Source organism: Scomber japonicus, chromosome 21 (assembly GCF_027409825.1).
Source record: "Scomber japonicus isolate fScoJap1 chromosome 21, fScoJap1.pri, whole genome shotgun sequence".
Lineage (NCBI taxonomy): Eukaryota > Metazoa > Chordata > Actinopteri > Scombriformes > Scombridae > Scomber > Scomber japonicus.
In genome coordinates, this window is record NC_070598.1 from 180,001 (window position 1) to 197,885 (window position 17,885).

General features: G+C 45.2%; 1 protein-coding gene across 1 annotated transcript; it reads right to left on the reverse strand.

The window, feature by feature from the left end:
- Window positions 1-3,036: 3,036 nt before the first annotated feature.
- On the reverse strand, window positions 3,037-17,503 carry zbtb14 (zinc finger and BTB domain containing 14). The gene is made up of 10 exons (XM_053342115.1): window positions 17,083-17,503; window positions 11,770-11,958; window positions 11,261-11,431; window positions 10,719-10,814; window positions 9,701-9,844; window positions 6,433-6,677; window positions 5,538-5,623; window positions 4,786-4,925; window positions 3,909-4,004; window positions 3,037-3,377 (listed from the first exon to the last, which is right to left on the reverse strand). The coding sequence occupies exons 2-10, from the start codon at window positions 11,956-11,958 to the stop codon at window positions 3,237-3,239; spliced, it is 1,308 nt and encodes a 435-aa protein (XP_053198090.1). The 5' UTR covers window positions 17,083-17,503; the 3' UTR covers window positions 3,037-3,236.
- Between the last annotated feature and the right edge of the window lie 382 nt (window positions 17,504-17,885).

A 17,885-nucleotide genomic window follows, 5' to 3' on the forward strand; every position in this document is an offset into this window, starting at 1 on the left:
GGAGAGGAGGAGAGGAGGAGGAAGATGTGAGGAAAGGAGAGGAGGAGGAGGAGAGCAGATGAAGAGAGGAGGATGAGGAGAGAGGAAAGGAGGAAGAGGAGGAGAGGAGGAAGAGAGGATGAGGAGGAGGAGGAGAGAGGAAAGGAGGAAGAGGAGGAAGAGAGGATGAGGAGGAGGAGGAGAGGAGGAGGAAGAGAGGAGGAAGAGGAGGAGGAGGAGAGAAGGAGGAGAGGAGGAGAGAGGAGAGGAGGAGGAGGAGGAGGAGAGGAGGAGGAGGAGGGGAGAAGGAGAGGAGGAGGAGAGGAGGAGGAGGAGGAAGAGGAGAGGAGGAGGAGGAGAGGAGAAGGAGAGGAGGAGGAGGAGAGGAGGAAGAAGAGGAGGAGGAGGAGGAGAGGAGGAGAGAAGGAGGAGAGAGGAGAGGAGGAGGAGGAGGAGAGGAGGAGGAGGAGAGAAGGAGGAGGAGGAGAGGAGGAGGAGGAGAGAAGGAAGAGGAGGAGAGAAGGAGGAGAGAGGAGAGGAGGAGGAGGAGAGGAAGAGGAGAGGAGGAGGAGGAGAGGAGGAAGAAGAGGAGGAGGAGAGGAGGAGAGGAGGAGGAGGGGAGGAGGAGAGAGGAGGAGAGGAGGAAGAGAGAGGAGAGGAGGAGGAGGAGAGGAAGAGGAGAGGAAGAGGAGGAGGAGGAGGAGAGGAGGAGGAGGAGGAGGAGAGGAGGAGGAGGAGGAGGAGGAGGAGTCTTCAGGAATGTAAATCTAGTTATTAATTTTATTCTGATTCACAAACTAAATGTTTCAGCTGATCGTCTCTGAGTTCATGAGAGAATAAAGTTTATGTACTTGAATCTTTATTTCTGGTCTGTGTGTATTTGTGTGTATTTGTGTGTGTTAGTGTGTGTTAGTGTGTATTTGTGTGTGTATCTAACATAATATTATCAACAGCTGAGACATTACATCATGCATTACAGAAAGGGGGCGCTGCAGACCGGGGGTGCTGCAGACAGACGGGCTGCAGACAGGGGGCGCTGCAGACAGACGGGCTGCAGACAGGGGGCGCTGCAGACAGACTGGGCTGCAGACAGACGGGCTGCAGACAGGGGGCGCTGCAGACAGGGGGCGCTGCAGACAGACGGGCTGCAGACAGGGGGCGCTGCAGACAGGGGGCGCTGCAGACAGGGGGCGCTGCAGACAGGGGGCGCTGCAGACAGGGGGCGCTGCAGACAGGGCGCTGCAGACAGGGCGCTGCAGACAGACTGGGCTGCAGACAGGGCGCTGCAGACAGACGGGCTGCAGACAGGGCGCTGCAGACAGACTGGGCTGCAGACAGGGGGCGCTGCAGACAGACTGGGCTGCAGACAGGGGGCGCTGCAGACAGGGGGCGCTGCAGACAGACGGGCTGCAGACAGGGGGCGCTGCAGACAGACTGGGCTGCAGACAGGGGGCGCTGCAGACAGGGCGCTGCAGACAGGGCGCTGCAGACAGACTGGGCTGCAGACAGGGGGCGCTCCGGGCAGGGGGCGCTGCAGACAGACTGGGCTGCAGACAGGGGGCGCTGCAGACAGACTGGGCTGCAGACAGGGGGCGCTGCAGACAGACTGGGCTGCAGACAGGGGGCGCTGCAGACAGACGGGCTGCAGACAGGGCGCTGCAGACAGGGGGCGCTGCAGACAGACGGGCTGCAGACAGGGGGCGCTGCAGACAGGGGGCGCTGCAGCCAGGGGGCTGCAGACAGGGGGCTGCAGACAGGGAGCTGCAGACAGGGGGCGCTGTAGACAGGGGGTGCTGCAGACAGACGGGCTGCAGACAGGGGGCGCTGCAGACAGACGGGCTGCAGACAGGGCGCTGCAGACAGACTGGGCTGCAGACAGGGGGCGCTGCAGACAGACTGGGCTGCAGACAGGGGGCGCTGCAGACAGACGGGCTGCAGACAGGGCGCTGCAGACAGACTGGGCTGCAGACAGGGGGCGCTGCAGACAGACTGGGCTGCAGACAGGGGGCGCTGCAGACAGACTGGGCTGCAGACAGGGGGCGCTGCAGACAGACGGGCTGCAGACAGGGCGCTGCAGACAGGGGGCGCTGCAGACAGACGGGCTGCAGACAGGGGGCGCTGCAGACAGGGGGCGCTGCAGCCAGGGGGCTGCAGACAGGGGGCTGCAGACAGGGAGCTGCAGACAGGGGGCGCTGTAGACAGGGGGCGCTGTAGACAGGGGGCGCTGCAGACAGACGGGCTGCAGACAGGGCGCTGCAGACAGACTGGGCTGCAGACAGGGGGCGCTGCAGACAGGGGGCGCTGCAGACAGGGGGCTGCAGACAGGGGGCTGCAGACAGGGAGCTGCAGACAGGGAGCTGCAGACAGGGGGCGCTGTAGACAGGGGGCGCTGTAGACAGGGGGCGCTGCAGACAGGGGGCGCTGCAGACAGGGGGCGCTGCAGACAGGGGGCGCTGCAGACAGGGGGCGCTGCAGACAGACGGGCTGCAGACAGGGGGCGCTGCAGACAGGGGGCGCTGCAGACAGGGGGCGCTCTGGGCTTCCGTAGCGGGAATAAAACCAGACCAGGTTAAAACGTCTCCGCTCATGAAACTGAACAGAGTGAAACTTTATTTACACACTAATTACACTTCATACAGGCACGCATCATGTGACCACCGCCTCACAGCCGGTCACATGATCGCTGAGGCACGCATCATGTGACCACCGCCTCACAGCCGGTCACATGATCGCTGAGGCACGCATCATGTGACCACCGCCTCACAGCCGGTCACATGATCGCTGAGGTCATCGGTTCAGTTACAGTCAGTTCATATCAGCTGACTCAGCAAGAAACTGACTATAAAACCAGCTATACACAGGAAGTACTCATCAGCTGAGTCCAGATGTTAGGAGCAGCTGAGTCCAGATGTTAGGAGCAGCTGAGTCCAGATGTTAGGAGCAGCTGAGTCCAGATGTTAGGAGCAGCTGAGTCCAGATGTTAGGAGCAGCTGATGGAGTCCAGATGTTAGGAACAGCTGATGTGGTCCAGATGTTAGGAGCAGCTGAATCCAGATGTTAGGAGCAGCTGACGTGGTCCAGATGTTAGGAGCAGCTGAGTCCAGATGTTAGGAGCAGCTGACGTGGTCCAGATGTTAGGAGCAGCTGAGTCCAGATGTTAGGAGCAGCTGAGTCCAGATGTTAGGAGCAGCTGACGTGGTCCAGATGTTAGGAGCAGCTGAGTCCAGATGTTAGGAACAGCTGATGTTGTCCAGATGTTAGGAACAGCTGATGTTGTCCAGATGTTGCTCCTCAGCAGCCATGGCGGCGGCCTGCAGGGTCTCGGTGTCGCTCTGTAACGGGTTCAGCTGCTTCCTCTCACTGTGCATGTTGTTCTCATGACGCTTCAAATCAGACGCCTGAAAGTACAGAGTGACAGTGAATGCACCACTGGGACCAACACACGCCTGAAAGTACAGAGTGACAGTGAATGCACCACTGGGACCAACACACGCCTGAAAGTACAGAGTGACAGTGAACGCACCACTGGGACCAACACACAGTCCCAATAACAGTAGCAGTAGCATGAGTAGTATTAGTACTATGAACAGTACTAGTATTTGCAGTAGTAGTATTTGCAGTAGTAGTATTTGCAGTACTAGTATTTGCAGTAGTAGTATTTGCAGTACGAGTATTTGCAGTAGTAGTATTTGCAGTATTTACAGTAGTAGTATTTGCAGTAGTAGTATTTGCAGTATTTGCAGTAGTAGTATTTGCAGTACTAGTATTTGCAGTATTTGCAGTAGTAGTATTTGCAGTACTAGTATTTGCAGTATTTGCAGTAGTAGTATTTGCAGTAGTAGTATTTGCAGTAGCAGTATTTGCAGTAGTAGTATTTGCAGTATTTGCAGTAGTAGTATTTGCAGTAGTAGTATTTGCAGTACTAGTACCTTGGCGAAGGCCTTGGTGCAGGACGGACAGACGAACGGTTTCTCTCCTCTGTGTCTCCTCTCATGATCCTTCAGGTGAGACTTATGTTTAAATGCCTGCAGACAGGTGAGAGACAGACAGGTGAGAGACAGACAGGTGAGAGACAGACAGGTGAACAGACAGACAGGTGAGAGACAGACAGGTGAGAGACAGACAGGTGAACAGACAGGTGAGAGACAGACAGGTGAACAGACAGGTGAGAGACAGACAGGTAGAGAGACAGACAGGTGAGAAAGAGACAGGTGAGAGAGAGACAGACAGGTGAGAGAGAGACAGGTGAGAGACAGACAGACAGGTGAGAGACAGACAGGTGAGAGACAGACAGGTGAACAGACAGACAGGTGAGAGACAGACAGGTAGAGAGACAGACAGGTGAGAGACAGACAATTGAACAGACAGACAGGTGAGAGACAGACAGACAGGTGAGAGACAGACAGGTGAGAGACAGACAGACAGGTGAGAGAGAGACAGACAGGTGAGAGACAGACAGACAGGTGAGAGACAGACAGACAGGTGAGAGACAGACAGACAGGTGAGAGGCAGACAGGTGAACAGACAGACAGGTGAGAGACAGACAGACAGGTGAGAGAGAGACAGACAGGTGAGAGACAGACAGACGAGACAGACAGGTGAGAGACAGACAGACAGGTGAGAGACAGACAGGTGAGAGACAGACAGACAGACAGGTGAGAGACAGACAGACAGGTGAGAGACAGACAGACAGGTGAGAGGCAGACAGGTGAACAGACAGACAGGTGAGAGACAGACAGACAGGTGAGAGAGAGACAGACAGGTGAGAGACAGACAGACAGGTGAGAGACAGACAGGTGAACAGACCTTTTCACACATCTGGCAGGCGAACGGTCTCTCGTTGCTGTGAACTCGTTCATGTTTTTTCAGATCTGGAGCTCGAATGAACGATTTCCCACAAACGTCACACCTGTATGGTTTGAAGCCCGTGTGGATCTTCAGGTGTTCTGAAACACAGGTGGGGGCGGAGTCAATATGTGTCTCTGAGGACAGGTGTAGCTGAGGACAGGTGTAGCAGAGGACAGGTGGAGCAGAGGACAGGTGGAGCTGAGGACAGGTGGAGTAGAGGACAGGTGTAGTAGAGGACAGGTGGAGCTGAGGACAGGTGGAGCTGAGGACAGGAGTAGTAGAGGACAGGTGGAGCAGAGGACAGGTGTAGTAGAGGACAGGTGTAGTAGAGGACAGGTGTAAATGAGGACAGGTGTAGCAGAGGACAGTTGGAGCAGAGGACAGGTGTAGTAGAGGACAGGTGTAGCTGAGGACAGGAGTAGTAGAGGACAGGTGGAGCAGAGGACAGGTGTAGCTGAGGACAGGAGTAGTAGAGGACAGGTGGAGCAGAGGACAGGTGTAGTAGAGGACAGGTGTAGTAGAGGACAGGTGAAGCAGAGGACAGGTGGAGCAGAGGACAGGTGTAGTAGAGGACAGGTGGAGCAGAGGACAGGTGTAGCAGAGGACAGGTGGAGCAGAGGACAGGTGTAGTAGAGGACAGGTGGAGCAGAGGACAGGTGTAGTAGAGGACAGGTGGAGCAGAGGACAGGTGTAGTAGAGGACAGGTGTACCTTTCAGGTGAGCGTGGGTGGTAAAAGCTTTGGTGCAGATCTCACAGGCGAACGGACGTTCTGCTGAATGAAGCTTCTCATGTTTCCTATAAAGACACAAAACAGGTGTGTAGGACAGGTGTGTAGGACAGGTGTGTGGGACAGGTGTGTGGGTCAGGTGTGTAGGTCAGGTGTGTGGGTCAGGTGTGTGGGTCAGGTGTGTGGGACAGGTGTGTGGGTCAGGTGTGTAGGACAGGTGTGTGGGTCAGGTGTGTGGGACAGGTGTGTGGGTCAGGTGTGTAGGACAGGTGTGTGGGTCAGGTGTGTAGGAAAGGTGTGTAGGTCAGGTGTGTAGGTCAGGTGTGTAGGTCAGGTGTGTAGGTCAGGTGTGTGGGTCAGGTGTGTAGGTCAGGTGTGTAGGTCAGGTGTGTGGGTCAGGTGTGTAGGTCAGGTGTGTAGGTCAGGTGTGTGGGTCAGGTGTGTGGGTCAGGTGTGTAGGTCAGGTGTGTAGGTCAGGTGTGTAGGACAGGTGTGTAGGTCAGGTGTGTGGGACAGGTGTGTAGGACAGGTGTGTGGGACAGGTGTGTAGGTCAGGTGTGTAGGTCAGGTGTGTAGGTCAGGTGTGTGGGTCAGGTGTGTGGGTCAGGTGTGTGGGTCAGGTGTGTAGGTCAGGTGTGTAGGTCAGGTGTGTGGGACAGGTGTGTAGGTCAGGTGTGTGGGTCAGGTGTGTGGGTCAGGTGTGTAGGTCAGGTGTGTAGGTCAGGTGTGTAGAACAGGTGTGTAGGACAGGTGTGTAGGTCAGGTGTGTGGGACAGGTGTGTAGGACAGGTGTGTGGGACAGGTGTGTAGGTCAGGTGTGTAGGACAGGTGTGTAGGACAGGTGTGCTGACCTCATTGACCAGGTGAATCAGATTACCTGAGTCTGGTCTCGTCCAGGAAGGTCTTGCCACACACCTGGCAGGCGAGCTGCTCTCGGTGTCCGTACAGCAGATACTCAAACTTCATGTCTGTGGTTGCGGTGGACCAGCTGGGCGGCTGCTCGTCCTTCACCTCTCCCATGCTGTCTGCAAACGTCAGCGTCTGGGTGCCGTGGTGCTCCGCCCCCAGCTCCTTAGGCTCCGCCTCCATCTCTGTCACCACATCCTGGTCGTAGCACGTCACCTGAAGGACAGACAGGTGGAGTCACACCTGGAGCTCACCTGCTCACAGCTAGCTTACTGAGATTCATAGTGAGGACACCGATGAAGAGGATACGGCAACATTAACGTAAAGATAGATTAACATTACGTAAAGACTGACACATTAACATAAAGATAGATTAACATTAACGTAAAGACAGATTAACATTAACGTAAAGACAGATTAACATTAACGTAAAGATAGATTAACATTAACGTAAAGATAGATTAACATTAACGTAAAGACTGAAACATTAACGTAAAGACTGAAACATTAACGCAAAGATAGATTAACGTAAAGACTGAAACATTAACGTAAAGACGGAAACATTAACGTGAAGACGGAAACATTAACGTAAAGACGGAAACATTAACGTGAAGACAGATTAACGTAAAGACGGAAACATTAACGTGAAGACGGAAACATTAACGTAAAGACGGAAACATTAACGTAAAGATAGAAACATTAACGTAAAGACGGAAACATTAACGTAAAGACGGAAACATTAACGTAAAGACTGAAACATTAACGTAAAGACGGAAACATTAACGTAAAGATAGATTAACATTAACGTAAAGACTGAAACATTAACGTAAGACGGAAACATTAACGTAAAGATAGAAACATTAACGTAAAGACGGAAACATTAACGTAAAGACGGAAACATTAACGTAAAGACGGAAACATTAACGTAAAGATAGATTAACATTAACGTAAAGATAGATTAACATTAACGTAAAGACTGAAACATTAACGTAAAGATAGATTAACATTAACGTAAAGACTGAAACATTAACGTAAAGACGGAAACATTAACGTAAAGATAGATTGACATTAACGTAAAGATAGATTAACATTAACGTAAAGACTGAAACATTAACGTAAGACGGAAACATTAACGTAAAGACTGAAACATTAACGTAACGATAGATTAGCATTAACGTAAAGATAGATTAACATTAACGTAAAGACTGAAACATTAACGTAAAGACAGAAACATTAACGTAAAGATAGATTAACATTAACGTAAAGATAGATTAACATTAACGTAAAGATAGAAACATTAACGTAAAGACTGAAACATTAACGTAAAGACTGAAACATTAACGTAAAGATAGATTAACATTAACGTAAAGATAGATTGACATTAACGTAAAGATAGATTAACATTAACGTAAAGACTGAAACATTAACGTAAAGACTGAAACATTAACGTAAAGACTGAAACATTAACGTAAAGACTGAAGCATTAACGTAAAGACAGATTAACATTAACGTAAAGACAGAAACATTAACGTAAAGACGGAAATATTAACGTAAAGATAGATAACATTAACGTAAAGATAGATTAGCATTAACGTAAAGATAGAAACATTAAAGTAAAAACTGAAATATTAACGTAAAGATAGATTAACATTAACGTAAAGACTGAAACATTAACGTAAAGATAGATTAGCATTAACGTAAAGATAGATTAACATTAACGTAAAGATAGATTAGCATTAACGTAAAGATAGAAACATTAACGTAAAGACGGAAACATTAACGTAAAGACGGAAACATTAACGTAAAGACTGAAACATTAACGTAAAGACGGAAACATTAACGTAAAGATAGATTAACATTAACGTAAAGACTGAAACATTAACGTAAGACGGAAACATTAACGTAAAGATAGAAACATTAACGTAAAGACGGAAACATTAACGTAAAGACGGAAACATTAACGTAAAGACGGAAACATTAACGTAAAGATAGATTAACATTAACGTAAAGATAGATTAACATTAACGTAAAGACGGAAACATTAACGTAAAGATAGATTGACATTAACGTAAAGATAGATTAACATTAACGTAAAGACTGAAACATTAACGTAAGACGGAAACATTAACGTAAAGACTGAAACATTAACGTAACGATAGATTAGCATTAACGTAAAGATAGATTAACATTAACGTAAAGACTGAAACATTAACGTAAAGACAGAAACATTAACGTAAAGATAGATTAACATTAACGTAAAGATAGATTAACATTAACGTAAAGATAGAAACATTAACGTAAAGACTGAAACATTAACGTAAAGACTGAAACATTAACGTAAAGATAGATTAACATTAACGTAAAGATAGATTGACATTAACGTAAAGATAGATTAACATTAACGTAAAGACTGAAACATTAACGTAAAGACTGAAACATTAACGTAAAGACTGAAACATTAACGTAAAGACTGAAGCATTAACGTAAAGACAGATTAACATTAACGTAAAGACAGAAACATTAACGTAAAGACGGAAATATTAACGTAAAGATAGATAACATTAACGTAAAGATAGATTAGCATTAACGTAAAGATAGAAACATTAAAGTAAAAACTGAAATATTAACGTAAAGATAGATTAACATTAACGTAAAGACTGAAACATTAACGTAAAGATAGATTAGCATTAACGTAAAGATAGATTAACATTAACGTAAAGATAGATTAGCATTAACGTAAAGATAGATTAACATTAACGTAAAGACTGAAACATTAACGTAAAGATAGATTAACATTAACGTAAAGATAGATTAACATTAACGTAAAGACTGAAACATTAACGTAAAGACAGATTAACGTAAAGATAGAAACATTAACGTAGATAGATTAACGTAAAGATAGATTAACATTAACGTAAAGACTTTAACGTAAAGACAGATTAACATTAACGTAAAGACTGAAACATTAACGTAAAGATAGATTAACATTAACGTAAAGACAGAAACATTAACGTAAAGACTGAAACATTAACGTAAAGACGGAAACATTATCGTAAAGACAGAAACATTAACGTAAAGACTGAAACATTAACGTAAAGACTGAAACATTAACGTAAAGACAGAAACATTAACGTAAAGACTGAAACATTAACGTAAAGACGGAAACATTAACGTAAAGACGGAAACATTAACGTAAAGACTTTAACGTAAAGACAGATTAGCATTGAGCGCGTCCGAACCTTATGGATGTCCTCATTGGTCAGTTCTTTCAGGATCGCTTCCTGGACACGCAGCGCCGCACTGGGAGACTTATCTAACTCCTGATTGGTCGAGGCCTCAACGAGGTCGTCTGTGGCGGCCGTGTCATCGTGCTCACCGAGAACCTGACGATAAAGTTATAACGTTAAAGTTAACAATAAAAATATTAAAGTTATAAAGTGATGAGGTAATGAGGTAATGATGTAATGAGGTAATGATGTAATGAGGTAATGATGTAATGATGTAATGGAGTAATGAAGTAATGATGTAATGAGGTAATGATGTAATGAGGTAATGAGGTAATGATGTAATGATGTAATGAGGTAATGATGTAATGAGGTAATGAGGTAATAAAGTAATGATGTAATGAGGTAATGATGTAATGAGGTAATGGAGTAATGAGGTAATGGAGTAATGAGGTAATTATGTAATGGAGTAATGGAGTAATGAGGTAATGAGATAATGGAGTAATGAGGTTATGAGGTAATGATGTAATGAGGTAATAAAGTAATGAGGTAATGATGTAATGAGGTAATGATGTAATGATGTAATGAGGTAATGAATTAATGAGGTAATGATGTAATGAGGTAATGAGGTAATGATGTAATGAGGTAATGAGGTAATGTGGTAATGAGGTAATGAAGTAATGAGGTAATGTGGTAATGAGGTAATGAAGTAATGAGGTAATTATGTAATGAGGTAATGTGGTAATGAGGTAATGATGTAATGAGGTAATGAGGTAATGAGGTAATGATGTAATGAAGTAATGAGGTAATTATGTAATGAGGTAATGAGGTAATGAAGTAATGAGGTAATGAGGTAATGAGGTAATGATGTAATGATGTAATGAGGTAATGAAGTAATGAGGTAATGAAGTAATGTGGTAATGAGGTAATGAAGTAATGATGTAATGAGGTAATGATGTAATGAAGTAATGAGGTAATGAGGTAATGATGTAATGAGGGAATGATGTAATGAGGTAATGATGTAATGAGGTACCTCGGCGTCAGCAGCTAGCTGAGCTTCGGGCGGCAGCGCCATCTTTACGATGTCATACGGGAACTTCTCTTTGTCCTCTGATGACACGTCTCGTTTCTGAGGGAACATGAACGCATCATCACTAAGGAGGCGGAGCTTCACCTGTCTGACCAACAGGTGAGAAACACACTGAGGTCATACTTACCTGTGTGTTACCTGTGTGTGTGTGTGTGTGTGTGTGTGTTACCTGTGTGTGTGTGTTACCTGTGTGTGTTACCTGTGTGTGTGTGTGTGTGTGTTACCTGTGTGTGTGTGTTACCTGTGTGTCTGTGTGTGTGTGTTACCTGTGTGTGTGTGTTACCTGTGTGTGTGTGTTACCTGTGTGTGTGTGTTACCTGTGTGTGTGTGTTACCTGTGTGTGTGTGTTACCTGTGTGTTACCTGTCTGCCGCATTGTGTCCCAGCCCCTCCATAAGCTCCGCCCCTGTGTGTGTATATATGTGTGTCTCTGTGTGTGTGTATATGTGTGTCTCTCTGTGTGTGTGTGTGTGTGTGTGTGTGTACCTGGGAGCAGAGCTTGTCCAGGAAGCGGATCCCCAGGATCTGTCCTGATGACATCATCAGGTTGACGTCTCTCTTCTTGACGGAGATCTTGGCCGTGTACATGTAGTTCAACACTTCCTCAAAGATGTCCGAGCGGATGAAGTCGATCTCAATCACAGAAGAGTTATCCACCTGCACAAGTAATCAGATTATACCTTAAAGTAATCAGATTACACTTTACAGTAATCAGATTACACCTTAAAGTACTCAGAGTACACCTAAAAATAATCAGATTACACCTTACAGTAATCAGATTACACCTTTAAGTACTCAGAGTATACCTTTAAGTACTCAGAGTACACCTTAAAGTAATCAGAGTACACCTTAAAGTACTCAGAGTACACCTTAAAGTACTCAGAGTACACCTTTAAGTACTCATACTACACGCCAAAGTACTCAGATTACACCTTAAAGTACTCAGAGTATACCTTAAAGTACTCAGATTACACGCTGAAGGCTCTGGCCAGTACCTCGTGTTTCTTGAAGAGCTTCTTGAAGTAGTTGGAGCACGCCGCCAGCACGCAGCGGTGAGCGCGGAACTTGACGTCTTCGACCACAACGGCGATGTCGCAGTGCTCGCCCTCCAGACGCTGCTCGTTCAGCAGCTTCAGGAAGATGCTCTTATGCTCGTCGTCCACGTACTTCACCGTCTCCGCCATCTGAGGACAGAAGAGTCAGGTCAGTATGACATCATAACCAGCTGATCTCACATTATGACATCATAACCAGCTGATCTCACAGTATGACATCATAACCAGCTGATCTCACAGTATGACATCATAACTAGCTGATCTCACAGTATGACATCATAACCAGCTGATCTCACAGTATGACATCATAACTAGCTGATCTCACAGTATGACATCATAACCAGCTGATCTCACAGTATGACATAATAACAAGCTAAGTAGTATTCCTGCAGTAGAACAGAGAGGAGGAATAAAGTAGTAGTATTCCTGTAGAACAGAGAGGAGGAATAAAGTAGTAGTATTCCTGCAGTAGAACAGAGAGGAGGAATAAAGTAGTAGTATTCCTGTAGTAGAACAGAGAGGAGGAATAAAGTAGTAGTATTCCTGTAGAACAGAGAGGAGGAATAAAGTAGTAGTATTCCTGCAGTAGAACAGAGAGGAGGAATAAAGTAGTAGTATTCCTGCAGTAGAACAGAGAGGAGGAATAAAGTAGTAGTATTCCTGTAGAACAGAGAGGAGGAATAAAGTAGTAGTATTCATGTAGTAGAACAGAGAGGAGGAATAAAGTAGTAGTATTCCTGTAGTAGAACAGAGAGGAGGAATAAAGTAGTAGTATTCCTGCAGTAGAACAGAGAGGAGGAATAAAGTAGTAGTATTCCTGTAGAACAGAGAGGAGGAATAAAGTAGTAGTATTCCTGCAGTAGAACAGAGAGGAGGAATAAAGTAGTAGTATTCCTGCAGTAGAACAGAGAGGAGGAATAAAGTAGTAGTATTCCTGCAGTAGAACAGAGAGGAGGAATAAAGTAGTAGTATTCCTGTAGAACAGAGAGGAGGAATAAAGTAGTAGTATTCCTGTAGAACAGAGAGGAGGAATAAAGTAGTAGTATTCCTGTAGAACAGAGAGGAGGAATAAAGTAGTAGTATTCCTGTAGTAGAACAGAGAGGAGGAATAAAGTAGTAGTATTCCTGTAGTAGAACAGAGAGGAGGAATAAAGTAGTAGTATTCCTGCAGTAGAACAGAGAGGAGGAATAAAGTAGTAGTATTCCTGCAGTAGAACAGAGAGGAGGAATAAAGTAGTAGTATTCCTGCAGTAGAACAGAGAGGAGGAATAAAGTAGTAGTATTCCTGCAGTAGAACAGAGAGGAGGAATAAAGTAGTAGTATTCCTGTAGAACAGAGAGGAGGAATAAAGTAGTAGTATTCCTGTAGTAGAACAGAGAGGAGGAATAAAGTAGTAGTATTCCTGCAGTAGAACAGAGAGGAGGAATAAAGTAGTAGTATTCCTGTAGAACAGAGAGGAGGAATAAAGTAGTAGTATTCCTGCAGTAGAACAGAGAGGAGGAATAAAGTAGTAGTATTCCTGTAGTAGAACAGAGAGGAGGAATAAAGTAGTAGTATTCCTGTAGTAGAACAGAGAGGAGGAATAAAGTAGTAGTATTCCTGCAGTAGAACAGAGAGGAGGAATAAAGTAGTAGTATTCCTGCAGTAGAACAGAGAGGAGGAATAAAGTAGTAGTATTCCTGTAGTAGAACAGAGAGGAGGAATAAAGTAGTAGTATTCCTGTAGTAGAACAGAGAGGAGGAATAAAGTAGTAGTATTCCTGCAGTAGAACAGAGAGGAGGAATAAAGTAGTAGTATTCATGTAGTAGAACAGAGAGGAGGAATAAAGTAGTAGTATTCCTGTAGTAGAACAGAGAGGAGGAATAAAGTAGTAGTATTCCTGTAGAACAGAGAGGAGGAATAAAGTAGTAGTATTCCTGCAGTAGAACAGAGAGGAGGAATAAAGTAGTAGTATTCCTGTAGTAGAACAGAGAGGAGGAATAAAGTAGTAGTATTCATGTAGTAGAACAGAGAGGAGGAATAAAGTAGTAGTATTCCTGTAGTAGAACAGAGAGGAGGAATAAAGTAGTAGTATTCCTGCAGAACAGAAAGGAGGAATAAAGTAGTAGTATTCCTGTAGAACAGAGAGGAGGAATAAAGTAGTAGTATTCCTGTAGAACAGAGAGGAGGAATAAAGTAGTAGTATTCCTGTAGAACAGAGAGGAGGAATAAAGTAGTAGTATTCCTGCAGTAGAACAGAGAGGAGGAATAAAGTAGTAGTATTCCTGCAGTAGAACAGAGAGGAGGAATAAAGTAGTAGTATTCCTGCAGTAGAACAGAGAGGAGGAATAAAGTGGTAGTATTCCTGCAGTAGAACAGAGAGGAGGAATAAAGTAGTAGTATTCCTGTAGAACAGAGAGGAGGAATAAAGTAGTAGTATTCCTGTAGAACAGAGAGGAGGAATAAAGTAGTAGTATTCCTGCAGTAGAACAGAGAGGAGGAATAAAGTAGTAGTATTCCTGCAGTAGAACAGAGAGGAGGAATAAAGTAGTAGTATTCCTGTAGAACAGAGAGGAGGAATAAAGTAGTAGTATTCCTGTAGTAGAACAGAGAGGAGGAATAAAGTAGTAGTATTCCTGCAGTAGAACAGAGAGGAGGAATAAAGTAGTAGTATTCCTGCAGTAGAACAGAGAGGAGGAATAAAGTAGTAGTATTCCTGTAGAACAGAGAGGAGGAATAAAGTAGTAGTATTCCTGTAGAACAGAGAGGAGGAATAACGTAGTAGTATTCCTGTAGTAGAACAGAGAGGAGGAATAAAGTAGTAGTATTCCTGCAGAACAGAGAGGAGGAATAAAGTAGTAGTATTCCTGTAGAACAGAGAGGAGGAATAAAGTAGTAGTATTCCTGCAGTAGAACAGAGAGGAGGAATAAAGTAGTAGTATTCCTGTAGAACAGAGAGGAGGAATAAAGTAGTAGTATTCCTGCAGTAGAACAGAGAGGAGGAATAAAGTAGTAGTATTCCTGCAGTAGAACAGAGAGGAGGAATAAAGTAGTAGTATTCCTGTAGTAGAACAGAGAGGAGGAATAAAGTAGTAGTATTCCTGTAGAACAGAGAGGAGGAATAAAGTAGTAGTATTCCTGCAGTAGAACAGAGAGGAGGAATAAAGTAGTAGTATTCCTGCAGTAGAACAGAGAGGAGGAATAACGTAGTAGTATTCCTGTAGTAGAACAGAGAGGAGGAATAAAGTAGTAGTATTCCTGCAGAACAGAGAGGAGGAATAAAGTAGTAGTATTCCTGTAGAACAGAGAGGAGGAATAAAGTAGTAGTATTCCTGCAGTAGAACAGAGAGGAGGAATAAAGTAGTAGTATTCCTGTAGAACAGAGAGGAGGAATAAAGTAGTAGTATTCCTGCAGTAGAACAGAGAGGAGGAATAAAGTAGTAGTATTCCTGCAGTAGAACAGAGAGGAGGAATAAAGTAGTAGTATTCCTGTAGAACAGAGAGGAGGAATAAAGTAGTAGTATTCCTGCAGTAGAACAGAGAGGAGGAATAAAGTAGTAGTATTCCTGCAGTAGAACAGAGAGGAGGAATAAAGTAGTAGTATTCCTGCAGTAGAACAGAGAGGAGGAATAAAGTAGTAGTATTCCTGTAGTAGAACAGAGAGGAGGAATAAAGTAGTAGTATTCCTGCAGTAGAACAGAGAGGAGGAATAAAGTAGTAGTATTCCTGCAGTAGAACAGAGAGGAGGAATAAAGTAGTAGTATTCCTGTAGTAGAACAGAGGGGAGGAATAAAGTAGTAGTATTCCTGTAGAACAGAGAGGAGGAATAAAGTAGTAGTATTCCTGTAGTAGAACAGAGAGGAGGAATAAAGTAGTAGTATTCCTGCAGTAGAACAGAGAGGAGGAATAAAGTAGTAGTATTCCTGCAGTAGAACAGAGAGGAGGAATAAAGTAGTAGTATTCCTGCAGAACAGAGAGGAGGAATAAAGTAGTAGTATTCCTGTAGAACAGAGAGGAGGAATAAAGTAGTAGTATTCCTGCAGTAGAACAGAGAGGAGGAATAAAGTAGTAGTATTCCTGCAGTAGAACAGAGAGGTGGAATAAAGTAGTAGTATTCCTGTAGTAGAACAGAGAGGAGGAATAAAGTAGTAGTATTCCTGCAGTAGAACAGAGAGGAGGAATAAAGTAGTAGTATTCCTGCAGTAGAACAGAGAGGAGGAATAAAGTAGTAGTATTCCTGCAGTAGAACAGAGAGGAGGAATAAAGTAGTAGTATTCCTGTAGTAGAACAGAGAGGAGGAATAAAGTAGTAGTATTCCTGCAGTAGAACAGAGAGCAGGAATAAAGTAGTAGTATTCCTGTAGTAGAACAGAGAGGAGGAATAAAGTAGTAGTATTCCTGTAGAACAGAGAGGAGGAATAAAGTAGTAGTATTCCTGTAGTAGAACAGAGAGGAGGAATAAAGTAGTAGTATTCCTGCAGTAGAACAGAGAGGAGGAATAAAGTAGTAGTATTCCTGTAGTAGAACAGAGAGGAGGAATAAAGTAGTAGTATTCCTGCAGTAGAACAGAGAGGAGGAATAAAGTAGTAGTATTCCTGCAGTAGAACAGAGAGGAGGAATAAAGTAGTAGTATCATCATTTTAACTATTAATAGAAATCAGTAAATAGGCTTCTCATGTTCACTCTAATGTAAAATATCACTTTATATTTTATTATTATAATATCTTTATGATTCTCATCAGATCTGCATTGATCTCATATCTGAACTTTCAGCACCGTGTTACCGTGGTAACCGTAAAACACCGTGTTACCGTGAAACACCGTGGTTATGGTTAAACAGTGTTACCATGGTTACCGTTCACCACCGTGTTACCGTGGTTACCGTTAAAGACCGTGTTACCGTGGTTACCGGTTACAGTTAAACACCGTGTTAGCGTGAAACACCGTGGTTTCCGTTAAACACCGTGTTACCGGGGTTACCGGTTACCGGAGCTGCTTTGTGTTAAATGGCGGACTACTGAAACAAAATGGCTCCTCCGCTCTGTAACGGCCGCTCGCGCTCACCGGTCTTCCTCGCGGACCCGCCGTGGTACCGGAGCACCGGGGCGCGAGGCCGCGGGGCCGCGTGCCGCCGTCCCCGGGACCGACACGCACGCGAGCAGCGGCGACACGAACGAGAGGCTCGAGCGGCCATGAACGGCTCGAGAGCGCGCAGCCATCCCGCGAGGACGGCGGCGGGCAGAGGGCGCGAGGCCGGGAGCGCGAACGGGCTTACCTTCACGGTGCTCCGGGAGGGGGGGCAGCGCACCGGGGCCGGTAACCGGGTCCGGTTGTTGTTGTTGTTGCTGAGGACGAGCACGGGGCGCGCGGACACTGCAGGGCACGCGGGCGCGGGCCAAACGGATCACTGCCTCTCGCGCATGCGCTTTCCTCCTGTGCTCGGGCCTCAGAGCGAAGGCACGAGCCGGTCACGTGGGCCAACAGCACAGTGACGTAGACAGGTCTGTGGCGCGTGCCCTGATGATGTGTGACGTCACCGTGATTTCTTTCCTACAGATTTATAAATATTGATAATAATCAGCTGATCGACAGGAAGTGACCCAGCAGCTGCTGATTGGTTGTTGTGGATCAATGAAGCTGATCAGCTGATCTGTGGTCACGTGACAGATTCATTGATAATGATCAGCTGGTTGCTGAGAAACACTGATCAATAAAGTATTAAAAAAAAGATACTCACTGCTGTCATTAGTCTGTGTGCAGACGTGTGTGTGTGTGTAGATGTGTACAGATGTGTGTGTGTATGTGTGTAGATGTGTGCAGATGTGTGTGTGTGTAGATGTGTACAGATGTGTGTGTGTGTGCAGATGTGTGTGTGTGTGCAGGTGTGTGCAGATGTGTGTGTTTGTGCAGATGTGTGTGTATGTGTGTAGACGTGTGCAGATGTGTGTGTGTGTGTGTAGACGTGTGCAGATGTGTGTGTGTGTGCAGGTGTGTGTGTACATGTGTAACACACTACTAACAGAGTCCAGTTTGAACCTTTAACTGAATTATAACCTAAAATTATCGTTATTAATTATT

Excerpts from the sequence above, each read along its gene's own strand:
- zbtb14 (XM_053342115.1), bottom strand. The coding sequence starts at position 11,958 with ATGGCGGAGACGGTGAAGTACGTGGACGACGAGCATAAGAGCATCTTC. Across the intron at positions 11,432-11,769 it reads AGCTCTTCAAGAAACACGAG|GTGGATAACTCTTCTGTGAT; the intron begins GTACTGGCCAGA and ends TTACTTGTGCAG. Across the intron at positions 6,678-9,700 it reads CCAATGAGGACATCCATAAG|GTGACGTGCTACGACCAGGA; the intron begins GTTCGGACGCGC and ends TCTGTCCTTCAG.